The sequence below is a fragment of the Dasypus novemcinctus genome, chromosome 2 (assembly GCF_030445035.2).
Source record: "Dasypus novemcinctus isolate mDasNov1 chromosome 2, mDasNov1.1.hap2, whole genome shotgun sequence".
Lineage (NCBI taxonomy): Eukaryota > Metazoa > Chordata > Mammalia > Cingulata > Dasypodidae > Dasypus > Dasypus novemcinctus.
Window position 1 is genome coordinate 55,976,254 of NC_080674.1, and position 16,781 is coordinate 55,993,034.

General features: G+C 38.2%; 1 protein-coding gene across 3 annotated transcripts in view; it reads left to right on the forward strand.

Moving 5' to 3' along the window:
• Window positions 1–11,541: 11,541 nt before the first annotated feature.
• DDX4 (DEAD-box helicase 4) overlaps window positions 11,542–16,781 on the forward strand; it is a 109,869-nt gene continuing 104,629 nt past the window's right edge. For all 3 annotated transcript variants that reach the window (XM_058309098.1, XM_058309099.1, XM_058309100.1), the window contains exons 1-2: window positions 11,542–11,621; window positions 12,664–12,749. In XM_058309098.1, the coding sequence (XP_058165081.1) occupies window positions 12,678–12,749 (72 nt within the window). In that variant the 5' untranslated portion in view covers window positions 11,542–11,621; window positions 12,664–12,677. The remainder of the gene's footprint in view (window positions 11,622–12,663; window positions 12,750–16,781) is intronic.

A 16,781-nucleotide genomic window follows, 5' to 3' on the forward strand; every position in this document is an offset into this window, starting at 1 on the left:
CAATTTTTCTTTATATCAGTACCATGCTGTTTTTACCACTGTAGCTATGTAATATGCTTTCAAGTGAGGAATTTAGAGTGCTCCAACTTCAATCTTCTGTTTAAAGACATTTTTGTCTATTTTGGGCTCCTTACCTTTATTTGAAATAAATTTGATAATGGATTTTCCATTTCTGCAAAAAAGATTGTTGGGACTTTTATTGGGATTGTGTTAAAACTGTAAATCTGTTTGGATAGTGTATTAGTCAGCCAAAGGAGTACTGATGAAAAATATGAGAAATCTGCTGGCTTTTATAAAGGGTATTTATTTATGGTAAACACATACAGTTACAAGGCCCTAATGTGTCCAACTCAAGGCTGCTTTCTCACCAAAGTCAGCTGCCATGAGTTGAAGCAAGATGGCGGGCAATCTCTGACTGATTTCTCCTTTCCTCTTCCTCTTAAGGCTCCATGTGCCCAGCTTCTTCCAAACTCAGCTATAGACTGATGTGTCCAGCTTCTTCCAAACTCGGCTGTAGACTGACATAGGGCTCGCTTCTTTCTGGGCCTTCTCAGCTGCCTACCTGTTCTGTTCTCTTCAGCTGCAAATTATCAGGGAATGGCTCATCTCTCCCCGTGGCTCCAGGATCAAAACTTAACAAAGTTCTCTCCTCTTCCAGGAGAGTGTCTGTTTATATAGACCCTCCAAGGGGGTGGGGAATGAACCTGAGCTACACCTTAGTGACATAGCCCAATCGGAAGCCCTAAACTGATTTTATCAAGTAAACTTTATCAGAGGCTGCTTACTGAATCTAATACAATCAAAGGGCACCAGACCAGAGGAAGAGACCAGTTTACAAACATAATCCTTCTCTTTTTGGGGTTCATAAATTATATCAAACTGCCACAGGTAGCCCTGACATCTTAACAGTATTTAGTCTTCCAGTTCATGAACACAGAATGTCCTTCTAGAGGTCTTCTTCAGTTTCTTTTAGCAATGTTTTGTAGTTTTCTGAATACCAGTGCTTTACATTCTTGGTCAAATTTATTCATAAATATTTTTCTCTTTTAGTTGCTATTATAAATGGATTTTTTCCTTTCTCTTTTGATTGCTCATCAGTAGTGCAGAAATACTAATGATTTTTGCAAATGAATCTTGTATCCTGTCACTTTGTTGAACTCATCTATAAGTTCTAGTAGCTTTGTTGTTGACTTTCTGGGATTTTCTACATATAGAATCATATCATCAGCAAATAGTGAAAGTTTTATTTCTTCCTTTCTTATTTGGGTGTCTTTTATTTCTTTTTCTTGCCTAACTGCTCTAGCTAAAACTTCTAGCACAATATCAAATAACAGTGGTGACTGTGGGCATCCCAATCTCAGGGGAAAGCGTTCAGTCTTTCACCATTGTGTAAAATGTTAACTGTGGGTTTTTCATATATGCACTTTACCATGTTGAGAAATCTTCTTTCTATTCTTATCTTTTGGAGTGCTTTTACCAAGAAAGGATGCTATATTTTGTCAAATGCCCTTTCTGCATCAATTTAGAGGAAAATGTGATTTTTCTTCTTCAATTTATCAATGTAGTTTATTACATTAATTGATTTTCTTGTGTTGAACCACCCTGGCATACCTGGGATAAAACCCATGTGATTGTGAAATACAATTATTTTAGTGTGGTTTTGGAGTTGGTTTAAAAGTACTTTGTTGAGGATTTTTGCATCTATATTCATTAAAGATATTGGTCTGTAATTTTCTTTTTTTGTAGTATCTTTGTCTGGTTTTGGTATTAGGGTGACTGGCATCATAAAATGGGTTTGGTTATGTTCCTCCTGTTCCATTTTTTTGGACAAACTTAAGCAAGATTGGTATTAGATCAACTTGGATGATTGGTAGAATTCCCCTGTGAAGCTATCTGGACCTGGGCTTTTCATTTTTGGGAGGTTTTTGATCACTGCTTCAATATTTTTTCTTGTGATTGGTTTGTTGATGTCTTCTATTTCTTCTATTTTGATGTCTTCTATTTCTTCTAGGGTCAGAGTATGTTTTGTGTGTCAAACAAATTTCTAGGAGTTTTCCATTTTGTCTATGTTTTCTAATGTGATATTTATGTCTTTCATAAAGGTTGGGAAGTTTTTGGTCATTATTTCCTCAAATATTCTTTCTTCCCTTTTTCCAATTTCTTCTTCTGGGACACCGATAATGCATACGTTTTTTTCACATTTTCATCATTCAATTCCCTAAGTCCCTGTTCCATTTTTTCTATTCTCTTCTCTTTCTGTTCTCCTGTCTTTTCGAGTTCATATGTTCTGTCTTTGAAATCACTAAATTTGTCTTCAAGCAATTCAAATCTGCTCTTATGCGCCTCTAATTTATTTTTAATCTTACCCACCACATCTTCATTCCCATAAGGCCGATTGCTTTTCTTTGCAGACTTTGAAATTGTTCTTCATGCTCACCCAGTTTCTTAATATCCTTTATCTCTTTAGTCATATTTTCTTTAAATTCTTTAAATTGTTTTATGAGAGTTGTGTGATTATCTTTGATTAATTGTCTTAAATCTTGTGTCTCTTCAGTATATTTGGTTTGTTCCTTCAGGTGGGCCTTCTCTTTCTGTTTCCTAGTATGGCTTGTAATTTTTTTCCTGATGTCTAGGCATCTGAATATGTTGGTAAATTTACTGGTGGCCAATTTCTCTCTCTTGACTATTGTTATTATATTTTCACAGCTTTTCTTTGATATTTGGTTCAACTCATCCTAAGTCTTTAAAATTGCACAGCTTATGCTATCCAAATTGTACCAGGGACTCACTAGCGGGGCACAAATTTTCCCCCAGAAGTTAGAGAACAGAGAGGCCCAATTCCAATTTTTTCTCTCTGCAATTTCCAGACTGGCCAGTAGATTGCACTTGTTGGTGCACTTTTCCACAGAGGTGTATTTCTTGGTTTTCCTTTGTTTTGGTCTGGCTGGAGCCAAGATTCAATCAGACTCCACTGCCCAAATTCACTGAAAATAGCCCCCTGACTTCCCTTCCCTTTTCCCTTGTAACAGCTGACAGGGAGGAAGATGTCTGCTTCCCTCTCAGTCAGCTGCAATGAGCTAGTGTTTTTACCCCACTTAATATGCTGGGGATTGGGAAGGGGAGCCCTTCCTGGCAGCTGGGAGGTTTAGTAAGTCAGTTTGTTGTTTGGGTTCTTCATCTCTCTGTCTCTCACCCTCCTGGGAGTTATGAAGCACTGTCCTTGTCTGTTGATCCCCGAACCAGGTCCCTCAGGCAGCTTTTGACTCTTTCTCTGTTCTTTGTGAGAGAACTGAGCCTTGTCTGCCTAATCCAATGCCATCTTCCCACAATCCCCCTGTCATTTGTCTATTTTTAAATCTTTATGTAGTCATATTTATACAAAATTATTGCTTCTGGATTCTGAATTATTGGTAGGAAAGTTTTTCCAATTATAGAAGAATTCACCTGTTTTCTTCTGTTACTTGAATGGTTTGTTTTTACATTTGAATTTCTTATTCTTTTAGAATTTATCCTGTAACATAGTGTGAGGAAGATGTTCAATTTAATTTTTTTTCATATGGTGTATTAGTCAGCCAAAGGGGTGCTGATGCAAAATACCAGAAATTGGTTGGTTTTCATAAAGGGTATTTATTTGGGGTAGGAGCTTACAGATATCAGGCCATAAAGCACAAGTTACTTCCCTCACCAAAGTCTTTTTGGAGCAAGATGGCTGTCAACATCTGTGAGGGTTCAGGCTTCCTGGGTTTCTACATTCCTGGGTTTGCTTTTTTCTGGGTTCAAGTTTCTTTTCTTCCTGGGGCTGGCTTCTCTTTCCTCTGTGAGCTTACTTCCCAGGGCTCCAGCTGAAGTCTTCAGCATCAAACTCCAAACCAAAACTCCAACATCAGAAACCCTCAACTCTGTTGTTTGCCATGCTTTTTATCTGAGTCCCCACCCCTTAGTGGGTGGGGACTCAATGCCCGAATCATAACTCAATCATGTCCAGGTACAGATCAGATTACAAACATAATCCAATATCTATTTTTGGAATTCATAACCATATCAAACTGCTAAATATGGTTATCCAATTATTGGTAGAATATTTTGAGTAAGAAGTGGTCAACAGTATTAAGGACTGCTAAGAAGGCCACTAGGTTAAAAATTTTAAACTGTCCATCAAGTTTAGAAACAAAGAGGTTAATGTTACCTTGCTAACAGAAGTTTCTGTTAGGTAATGGAGCAGAAGCCAGATTGCAATATGTTGAAGATTTAAAGGTGGTGAACTTGAAATAGCAAATATAGATAATTCCTTGTGAGTCAAATAAATTAATAATGTTTTTTTAATTAGGCAACACATAAAATGTACAGAATTCTAAAAGATTTCTAGCAAAAAAGTTTTTCAATGAAATTCCTGCATAAGTCAGGGACCAAGAAGGAAAATATAATTCATTCTAAATATTTTAAATAGAGGAAATTTAACCTTTGTGATAATCAGAAAAAGGTGTCCTGAATGGGTGGCTGTAGCTCCGCAGGTATATAGGTTAAGAGGAGTGCAGGCTTGGTTCAACTCCATCTTGCCTTTTGACCTGATGCCTTTGTGCAGGGCCCAACCTCCACAATTGTATCTAGTAGCTCTGGCTATCCCCATTTTACAACAAGTGATTAAATAACTTGTCCCAGGTCATATGGCTAATAAATGGACAATCAGAGATTATCAATGCTGACTTCACAGCTAATTAGTAGTGATTTCTTCCTCCAAATTTCTGAAAGCTGCTTCAATCTTTGGATGGGTAAATAAAAGAGATTCATTCCTGGCCCAGGTTCGTAAACAGGACCTGATCACAATTTCTTCTCATGAAGTTAACTTCTTTCCTCTTTTATACAGGATGACTAACAGTGATGACATTCACAAATCACTTTTCCTTTGCCATTTGGGACACAGATGTATCAGCTTTCTTTGTTCTCAGATGAAGCAAAACTGTTGCAGAAATGTAAACTAAACCTTAGTGTACTATATGCTTTCCTAGTGAGTGTTTACCAAGTTCCATACTTGACTGATGAAGTGTTTTGTGGGAAATGATCAAAAAGATCATTTTCCTTAGCCTAAGGAAGCACTTACCAAGTTACTTTTGATACAGAATTTGCCTTTTATATTCCACTCACTTTAAACTGTCATTAAATGCACTTATAATAATGTTTGGGGGTTAATGAATGCATCATGTCATACAAGAGGCTGGATGATTACAAGGAGAGACTCTCAGGAACACTAGCTAAACTCACCCAAGACTGATTTCTAAACTAGAACTCTAATGTATTTATTCATATATAGATATTGTTTTAGTTTGCTAAGCTGCTCAAAGCAGATACCATAAAATGGGTTGACTTTTAACAAGGGGAATTTATTAGCTTATAAACTTCAGTTTTGAGGCTGAGAAAAATGTCCAAATCAAGGCATCATCAGGTGATGCTTTCTTCCCAAAGACCAGCTGCCTGCATTCCTGGACTCCTCTGTCACATGGCAAGGCACATGGCAATGTCTGCTGGTCTCTCCCTTCCCTTTCGGTTTGGTTGCTTTCAGTTTTTTGCTCCTGCTTTTTCTCTGTATTCATCTTGTTTATAAAGGACTCCAGTAAGAAGATTAAGACCCACACTGGGCTACACCTTTACTGAAATAACCTCATCCAAAAGTCTAACTTACCATAAATTTATACCCACAGGGATAGATTAAAAATTTTCCCTTCCCCTTCTCCCTGCCCTGCTTTTTTTGCTGTCTGTCCCATTCGCTGTGTGATTGTCTGTATCTATTTCTCTTTTTGTCTTCTCTTCTCATTTTTCTCCTCTAGGATTCACTGGGATTCAATCCTGGGGACCTCTGATGTGGAGAGAGATTCCCTGTCACTTGCACCACCTCCGTTCCTGGTTTCTGTTGTGCCTTGTTTTCATTTTGACTTTCCCCTTCATCTCTCTTTTGTTGCATCATTCATCTTGCTGTGTGACTCACTTGTGTGGGCACTAGCTTGCCACATGGGCACTTGCCTTGCTGTGCAGGCACTTGCATGGGCACTTGGCTTGTCGTGTGGGCATGTTTTTTTGTTTTTTGTTTTTCTTTTTTACCAGGAGGCCCCAAGTCCTCCTGTATGGCAGGCAGAAGCCCAATCACTTGAGCCACATCTGCTTCCCTGGATTAAATTTAAGAACATGATTTTCTGGGAGTACATACAGTTCCAAACCACCAGAGTTATCAAAAATGTCTACAACTTCCACAACATAGCTCCTGACAACAATTTTACTGGTATCAGAAACTTCAATCAGCAACTGCAAATAACTGCTCAGTCATTCAGTCAATTCATTTCCAACTCTAACTACCCAGAGTTAGGTAGTTTCCAGATTCCACAGGAAAAGGGAAATCCTATGCTCTTCAGGTACCAGTTGCAAGTTAAGGGTCCCAGTACACCTGTACATCCTACAAGCTGACTACAAATTTAGGTGTTCCCACCAACCCCTCAGGTTTGATAACTCACTAGAATAACTACAGGACTCACTGAAAGCCCTATACTAAAATGATTATAGTTTTATTATAACAAAAAGAAACAAATAAGAAGCAGGTAAAAAAAAGACACACACATAGGGTGAGGTATGGGAGGGTCTCAAACACAGGCTTCCTTATCTTCTCTCCATAGAGTAAGAATGTGTTACCCTCCCCGGCAGAGTAGTGATATATTTTCTCAATTATGGAAAGTCCTTGTGTTTTTGATTACCCTGAGTTTATATGGGGTCTCATTGTGTAGGCATGATTGATGGAATCAATGACTACATGGCTGAACTCAATCTGCAGTGTCCTTCCCCTACCAGAGGTAGAGGGGGCTGATGAGATGTGGCTCAAAGCTCCATTCTTCTAATCACCTGATTGGTCTTTGTGGTGGGGCCAGCTGCTACTCTAAGACTGCAAGTGTGATTGAGAATTCCTGCCCCAAGCCCCATCTCAGCATATATCAGGTGTGGTCAGGGCCATCATGTAATTCTAGTACAGGAAATTCCAAAGATTCAGAATTTATTTCCCTAGGAAACTAGGGCAAAGACCAGCCAAAATTTTAATTATATTGCATTCATAATGGAGAGTAAGTTTGTTATCTCCTAGCCACTGAATCTCCTATCCACTGTATTTCCTTTTACAGTATCTGGAAGACTGAATTATTAATTGGGATGTTGCTAAGTGAGTATGAAATAAGACAGGTGCTGACAAAATATCTTTACCTCACAATAGAGAATACTTCTCTAGTGACAAGCTCCTAGATCTGGAGCCTTTTCCCTTCGACCAGTGATTCCCACACTTGAATCATTTGAATATAACTTTCATGTGTTTTGCCATTCTTCCATAATATTATGAACTGAATTTTTCTTTGGTTGAATACACTTTTTAAAAAAACAGAAATATTTACCTTAGCCTTATTCTAAGCAGTTATATTTCTGAAATTATAGATTTGCTGTGCTAGTTATAGTTTACTAATACAAATTAAGATAAACACTGATAGCTGGAAAATGTACTTATTCAAATTCTTCACTTAAGCAGCTTTGGAAATTCTAAAACAAATTGAGCTGGTTTTCTATTAATCTAATTTTAGAAGTTTACTCTTTAAACTTAGTTCCCTGAAGGATATTGACCAGACCTTCTCAGTTTTGCTTACAGGAATAATATTATATAAGGTCTCAAAACAAAACCGGACAGAGTGGTGTAAATATGTAACTTTTCACAGATACAAAAAGCTTGATATTCTTGAGTGGTTATCTGAGAATGGCATCATGAAGATCTTGCATTTGTTCAACTATATCTAAACTGTGTTTTTTTAGCTGCTGAAACTCAAGGACAAGTTTGATTTGACTGAGACAATGCAGGACTAAGAAATTGCATGTACCCTCCTCATAAAACCTCTGGTATCACTTGTTTTGTTTTGATTTTTTGTTTTTTTTTCACTTAATTTTCCTCTCAACTACCCCTTTTTCTTTTTTCTTATAAAACCCTAGCTCCCATTTTCACTTGGAACTGGTTTTGGGAAGATACCCCCAGTTCTTTGCTTGTGCACTTGCAGCAAGTCACCTTCTCCCTGAGAGACGTGTTATTCCTTTGTGGCACTGGATTGGGCCCACCCTTCTATTGGAAATGTGCCATGCATATGGAAACAATATAAAATATAAATAAATGGCAAAATAACTGTCAAAATGAAAATTGCCCATGAACTGCCTAAGATCAGTGGTACATAAACATACTTTGATAAATATTGCCTTAGCATCTACTGGAAAATATAGAGATTTTTGTCTTTCTGAACCCTGCTTTTTTTTTTGGAGGTGCTGGGGATTAAACCCAGGACCTGTACAAAGGAAGCAGGCACTCTACCACTTGAGCTACATGCACGTCCCTGAACCTTGCTTCTGATGCTGAAAACTCCTTTGCTGACTTTCCTCCCCTGATGTGATACTAGAACCAAGGTACCCCATTTTGTATTGAGTGAAAGAACTTCATAAGATTCCACTGTTCTATTCTACAATATTTTATGTGTTTTGAATTCTTTTTTTCCAAGATTCAGATACCAATCAATGTAAACTCTAACACAATACAACAACAGCATTTTGTGCATTTAGAAGGGAAATCTTTCTGGGTTAAGTGATAAATTGTGAGGATGGCTTCTAAAAGAACTTCATTTTAAGCAGCTTTAAAGGGAACTATTTTATTTAGAAGTCTGGGCCTTCTTTCTTCAGTCTGTTTTAATCCACATTCACTGAGTAACAATAGCTTCAAAAAATATGAAGAGGGGAATAAAGCTCCAGTGCTTCTTAGTCTGATTGAGAATCTGGTAAGGCACTTTTTGTGGCAGAAAACTCAGGTGTGGAAGAAGCAAAGAATAAAGTTGCAAGGCCCAGGACTTAGCAGTCTCTGCCACTCTGATCTCAAGTATAAAGAATTTATTAGGCAACTAAAACTTTCATGATAAAATATTTTACCTTAGAATTGCTCATAGTTATGTATTTATGGTATGCACATAAGCCTATGGTTATGTGTAAAGAATGAGTTTCTCAAATATTCATAGAGCCTAAGAATGAACATCTATTCTCTCCATTTGAAGTGATCCATTTTTGGTCCACTGGCCAAAAGCAATTTTTAATAGCCTTGACATGCAACTAGGCACAGTTTATGTCAATAAAAAAATCATTGAGTAAAGTGAAGATAATGCTGAAAACATAAAAAGACTAAAATATCAATTTTCTTTATTTGTGTTAACTTGGAGAATTTGGTGCCTCTTTCTTCAACTTCAACATTTGATTTACTACTGTGTCTGTGAGGAAATTCTAGTTCTCCAGTATTTCATGGGATTTAGAGAATTTGGAGAAGCCATACATGATAAAGTGTTCCTCAACTAAGTTTTCCTGTGAATCTTTTGAGACAAGACCCTAAAAGCTTTAAATTTCATTTGCCACTGCCATTTTTTACCCTAGACTGTGAGTTTCTTGAGTCATGGGCTTATCTTATCTTACTTATAGAACTTAGTTGTATGGTACTTGGCATACAGTAGGTGCTCATTTAAAGAGTATTCAACAACTAAATACCTGCCTTTTCCTTATGTTAGAATGTATTATCACCACTAAGATCTGTTAGAGGGAACCTGGAAATAGAGCATATTGGCTTCACTTTCTTGAGTTAAATGTCAAGGGACAAGAGTTTCCTGCTCCATGTGTGTCCTTTTTTACTGTTTCATTTTTGAATTATATTATTATCATCCATTGCTTACATATCCTTTCCTCAATATTGAGCTTCAATTCTCATCAGAATTCACTTTTTCTTAACTGTGGCTAGCTTGCACAAATTGTATATATTGAGTTTTTCATAAAGAACCATTTCATTGTGATACCTGAAAGCAACGAAAATCTGTTCTTTCTAAGGGTGAGTAGCAGAGAAGTTTTGCTAAGTGTCTTCAGGTGACCTGTTTATTTAAAAAATATTCATTTTGGAAATTTGTTGAGTTTAGGAAGCATGAAAAAAAACCTAAGTTTTCTGTACTTATAAAAAAATCTAGTTGGTGGGAGTGGGTATAGCTGAGTGGCTGAACACCTGCTTTGCATTTACAAGGGCTGGGGTTCAATCTCTGGTACCTCCTTTAAAAAAAATCTAATTGGCTATAACTCTATCTAAACAATTTTATATCTTGCTATTTTCACTTAATATTTTCCCACTGCATTAGTATTTTCAAAAGAACAACATTCTATACAAATTGAGTTAAAATACTTGAGGACCCTGGATACAAACTGAGAGCTCCAGAAGGAGGCTTCCCTGTTCTCTCTCACGTACACTATGATTCAAGGTACTTGCTGCCTCAAGGGTGTGAGAAAATTTGGTTTAAAAATGGAAGCTATTAAAAATGGCAGTTATGTTAAAATAGATTGTTTGACCATTGTTTAATACAGTTATTTATAAACAATTCCTCTTGAAAATAGTCTGACAAATTGATTGCTAACTAACTAAATTCTGACTTATTCTTGGTGGAAGTCACAGAACCAATTATGGTGGTTCTATAGATGAAAGTATGAAGCAAGCAGGAGTCCATAAACTGCCTCATTCTTTATGCCCATGTTTCAGACTATGTTGGGATTTATATTCCTGAAGGAGAATACTTCAGAATTTATTCAAAGAATTTGGTAAGGGAAAATGATGGAAATAACACACAAAGTGGGCACTTTACTATTTAACAACCTATAATCATGCTTTTTTGGAGAGATGGGGAAAATATTGAAGGGTATTGAGGTGATTTGCGCAGTCTTTTGGCGGATAGAATTGTCGTATCTGATTGACGAGAGGATTAGGTACTCAAATGTACCCAGGCCACTCGCGTTTGCCAGTACAGCTAAGGATATTTATAGATAGACTACAAATACAATTCTTAAGGAACGACTTGGCCAGCATCAATTTACTCCTTTTCCAATAGCTGTGCCCCCACCTTTACGTGACGGGTTAATTTCCTTACAACATCCTCGGGTACTTGGGACCTAATCCCGTCCTGGATCTTCCACTGGGAGGAAAAGGGAATGTGTCACTGCCACCCATCTGGGCCAGACGTTGAAGTACAGGAAATTCCCGGATGTGAAGTAAGCGGCTCAGAAAATAAGAACCAGGGGTGCCAACTGCCAGGGCCTGCTTAGTACAGGGGAGGGAAAACCAAAAGGGGTAGGAGGGTATTAACGTCCCCTACTTTGACTTTTGGTGATGGGAAAAGTGACGCAGGCATTTCTGGCGTGGAGTGCTTGCGTAGGGAAACTCTGAAGCCTCTCCAGACTGAGGACCCCACCGGAGAATGCAGAAGCAAGTGTAAACTAGGCTCTGGGCCAGCTTCGTACCCGGTGGCTCAACGGGCCACTCTGAGGAACTCACTGGGTCAGGGTATTGCAGCCTCGAACTCAGGCAAGCAGGGAACACTCGGGCTGGGGCTGGGGGCGGGACGACTCCGGCCTTCTGATCGCTGATTGGCTGGTGGTACGGGTCTCCTGGTGCCATTTGTTGTTGGAGAGGCGCACCTGACGTACTCGGCGTCAGGCACGTGCGGCCGTTTAAGCGGCGTAGGCGCTCGCCAGGACCCGGGAGAGCAAATTGTGGAGAGGTGAGTGGGCCAGGCAAACTTTGTTGGGACAAAGACATTGCCTCAGGTTTGTGGGCTTCACAGTTACCGGGCTTTTGGCCAATGGAGGGACAGATAGAGCGGGTAGGGTTTCAAAGCGGTCTTCTCGTTCTTTTCTGCTTCTCTTTTGTGAATCCCAAGGGGCTCGAAGTCCGCGTTGAAGGCCTGCCAAGGAGAAAGAGCTTTCGCAGAGGCAAAAGGGCCTTGTTTGCCCCTTTCTGCGCATTTTTTTCCCGAACAAAGATGGCAGTAATACAATTTGTGTTGAGGCCCACCTTGACTCGACCCATTGTTGGTTGGGATTTGGGATGCCTGACTCCTTCCCCTGCCTTCCAAACTCCCAAGGCCGCCATCTCTATCCCAGTCCCCTCCTCTAACCTCCAAAACCTTTTTCTCCTCTTTAATACTCTCTCCGTCCCCCTTACACAGCATTCCCCACCCCCCCCCCAGTCAAAGCCAAATAGCCCAACCCCCTTTGAAGGGCAAGGTATGAGGGAGAAATACTGTCCAAGGCCGCCATCTCTATCCCAGTCCCCTCCTCTAACCTCCAAAACCTTTTTCTCCTCTTTAATACTCTCTCCGTCCCCCTTACACAGCATTCCCCCCCCCCCCCCCCCAGTCAAAGCCAAATAGCCCAACCCCCTTTGAAGGGCAAGGTATGAGGGAGAAATACTGAATAGTATCTGAAAAATTTCCCTTTCTCTTGATATCTAATAAGCTGTTTGGGGGACTCTTTGAGAGTAGAGATAAATTATAAAGAGATTTTGAGTAAAATCTTAGGTGTCATTGGGGGCCTGGTGATTCCTAGAGTAATTAGTTAGGTAAGTGGCTCAGCTAAGTTTTAAAGCAGGAAAGGGTATGTATGGCCTCTAAGAAACAAGAACTGATGCAGCATTTTGCAAAAACATTTGCAAATGTTTTTACTTACCTAGTTGAGTAATTTCATGTGAAATGATGATGGTTTATACTTTTTAAGGTACCATATTGAAATGAGGTCAAATGTGCATTGTGTTTTCAAAAATAGAACTTGAAGCCACCATGGGAGATGAAGATTGGGAAGCAGAAATCATCAAACCTCATATGACTTCCTACGTTCCTGTTTTTGAGAAGGTAATAAAGTTAAAAATTTGTAAATGCTACTGATTTTTTCAAATTCGAAAATCATTGTGGTGGGAAAGTTTTAAATTATGTAGTCAGTTTCAGTAGTCTGTGCTTATCCTCATGTGATTGTTATCAACGGGGAATGGGAAAATAATAGACATCTTAAGCCTCAAATTGAGTAAAGTAATCTGGGATAATTTGATAATTAAAGAGTAAAATATATGTACCAATATTAACAAATCAAAGCCTAAGTAATATAGGACTTTTGGGTGAAAGCAAGCTTGTACTAATGAGGATGAATGTCCCTGAGACACTTGTATGGGAAATTGAAAAATGTAATTTGGTTCTAGGTGACAGTTTGAATTCTGAAATTGGTTTTATGCATGGAGCACTGAAGATAAGTTTGTTAGGCTGATTCGCATGGAGTCATCAGTTTGATCTTCAAGTGTGTAAATCATGAGCTCATTTTCCTTAATGGCATTTAGAAGATACATTATATTCTGAAGAGGAGGCCCTGGAGTAGGTTTTTGGGTTTTAATTTGGATTTGGCAATTGGCATTTAAAAAAAAGTTTAATAGAATGTACTTTAGAAGACAATATATTTTAAGAATTGTTTTTGTATAAATGTTTCCTACTCGAAAATGTACCTAAAAGTTGGTGTTTTTTTTTACCTTCAGAATTTCCTGTTTGAGTTGTACAGGACATACAACTAATTTCTGATTTCAAGTGATGCTTAGTGGTTGAAGTTCTTATTTATACAAAAATATAAATCATACAACTCTTTGTTTTAATTGAATTAAATATATTCAGAATGTTTATCTTAAAAAACCCAAGACATTAACCTGAACTTACCATATTTCTTGTCTTGGTTTTGGAAATAACGTATTTTATGTGTTTTCTTTCCATAGTTCTCTTCCCATAATAAAGATATTATGGCAGTATTTTGGAGGAAAGAGCAGAAAAATCACCTTAAAATCTTTCCACTTGCACAACCACTCCTAATTTTTTAGTAAATTTTCTAAATTTGTGTTTACCAAACATGTTTTTATGTAGTAGTGATGATTGTTCGTATCATTAATTTTTGAATCCACTCTTTTCACTCTTATGCACTATTCCTTATTACTAACTTTCTAAAATTAATTTTATAAATACATAATATTTCACAGAATGGGTGTACATAATATAAGTATTTCCTGTTGGTGAGAATATAAGATGTTAGCTTTTCACTATACTATTGTCATGAATATTCACTTCATGTTATTTTTTCAAATTGGGACTTCTTTTTCTTCCAAAAATGCAATTACTTGGTCAAAGGATATTTTATGCTCATTTTTTCAGGTTCTCTATTTATAGATTTGTTATAATACAAAGTTCAATTCACAGACGTATTCTTGAATTCTTCTACATAGACTTTCATAGTCATGTCCGATTTTTTTTCTTAGTCTGAAATTGTCTTTTTGAAGTGTTCTTTGAACAGCATGCTATGTTGTAGCATGTCATGTTTGTCTCTTTTTATCATGCATATATCTTGCATTTATTGAATTGGGTGTCTGAAATTGAGACCTAATTAACTTTTTGGAATTGTGCTATTCAATAACATACCTTATTCCTTGACACTGATAATGCTAAGTTGAATATGTTTTCTATTTTATGATTCTTATTACCTGTATAGAGCCAGTTTATAGGCAAACTTGACACATGGTGCTGGTTGTACAATTATTTGTCTAGTTGAAGGGACGTGGAAAGAGAGCAGAATCAAGGATGATGGCTAGGTTTTACAACTTAAGCAACTAGATAGATGATGGTGCCATTTACTGAAATTGGTAATCTATGGAAGATTACCCATTTGGGAGAAAAAAAAATCAAGAATTCTTTATTAGCTGTGTTAAATTTGAGATGCCTCTGAAGATGTACAAGTAAGGATCCAGCCAGAATGTTATGGAAGCTAAGAGATTTAATATTACATATTGAAGGCCAGAACTCAGGAATATTCTTGAGAAGGAAAATTTATTAACAACTGACTGGGCTTGGGACTCCTGTCCAAAAAACCTGAGCCCTGAATAGGGTTATTTCTGGGTTCCTTTTATACAGAGAGTATGGGGGGTGGAGTTAAGTGTTTGGTGCAAAAAGGTAGGTTTTAGTTTCAGTTCCCAGAGCTTAGTTTTCTGGGAACTAGGCAGACTGGGGTGGTTAGCATGGTTACGAGAGGCGAGGCTGCATTTCTTATTATTGTTTGCATGCATACATGGCTTATGCTGGAATCTTAAGTTTAGCAAGCTTACACACACAGCCCAGGTTATCATGAAGTAAAACACAGCCCACACACATAGCCCATATCATTACCCCCTCTGATGCCAGCTTAACTTGTTAAGCTTTGGCATCACTATTTCCAGAGTTATGAGGTGGGCTACTGTCTGTGTTTTTACTGCATTATTTATTAAAGCATAGACATTAGTTATTATTAAGGGGACAAAGCAGTGAAGTATGATGAGAGCATGGGAGGAGTTTTGGCTGTTTGTTTTTTTGATTGATTACCCTACCTATTTCCCAATGATAAAAATTTGGGAAATATTGGGGGCTTTTCCTTGTTCTCAGAAGAATTCTTCTAGATAGCAGAATCCTGGCGGTGGGTTTTTTTTAGCAGCCATACTGGGCGTTACTGATGTCCACGTGGACTCTCTGCCAGGTTCCAGATCCATCTTTTAATTCCCTGTCTTACTAGCCTGCTTAATTTAACCCTCCTCAGAGAGTTTACACCTTTACTCTTAAAGGGGTGCTGAAGGGAGATGATCTTTCTTCCATAGCTACTTCCTGCTGGGTATGGGCTGTAGTCCCTACCTGACAAAGTGTAAAAAACTGTAACTCTACTGTGATTGGAGGAAGACAGATCTGGTATCCTGTATGAAGCTGGATGAAGTTTTTACATGGCTAACAAGATGCCCATTGCGGAAGACACATCCTTAATTAGAATTTTGAGAATACATGGTCCGTCTAAGAGGACACTGGACTACAGAAGTAGAAAAGGTCAGGTGCCTGCAAAGGTGGCACCTTCCCAGAGTTGGTGGGGAATGTATATAAAAATATATATATATATAAAATATATATATTTATTTTATGCTGTTGGTTACTTTTAGAGAGAAATTGCAATAGACGATGGGGTTAGGTACAGATTGTCAATATCAGTTTGCACGGCAGAGGAGAGGAATGAGAAGAGGCATTTTTGTTTTTCTGTTAAGCCAAAGGAGATGAAAAGAGGTAAGGTTTTTAAAGGGAAATCTGGTTTGCCTTTTTCTTAGCAATAGGCATTTGGGCTAGAGGTAAAGGGAAACAGTTGATTTTGACATAGACACTGCTTAGCTTTGTTTTTTGAAGAGGTATCTCAGGCTAATGACCGGTACTCGAGTGTTTCATCAGGCGCTTCTGGTGAACTGGTATTCTTGGGTAGCTGACTTTATTGAGGGTTAATACACCAAACTGGACATTCCTTTAGCATTAAAACCTATGTGAGTGATCAGAACTAAAGAGAAAAGTTTTTATATTTTGGCTTTAATTGGGTAACTCTTGATAAAATTTTTGACTTTTTACCAGGTTTTGTTTTTTGAAAACCCATTTGGCTAAGCTGGTTAGGGCATTCCTTTCCATATGAGTGCCTTGGTGAAGTTCAGGAAGGACTTTTTACTGCTCTGCTCCTGGCAGGTAGATCTCAGCATTTTCAACAAACCACCCATCAGTTTGTAGGGTGAACCCCAAGCTAGCTGCCCTGGTTTGTTTACCCTGGGTACGCTGTGGAATTTTAGGTATTAGTACTGGTGCTGGAATAAGGGGTACAAGGGAAACCTGGGTTGAGAGTTTGATACACCCTTATTTGCACTTTGGGGGTTTTTAGTAATTGTGCCTAATATTAACCAACTACTTGTAAGCCACTGGTGGCCCTGGTCTTAAGCACATTCCTTACTTGATGTGGGGTGAAGACTGTGAGAGGTTGCCCCCAAGTTAATTTGGTGGCTTTTTAAATTAAAAAGCTGTTGGCTTCACTGCTTT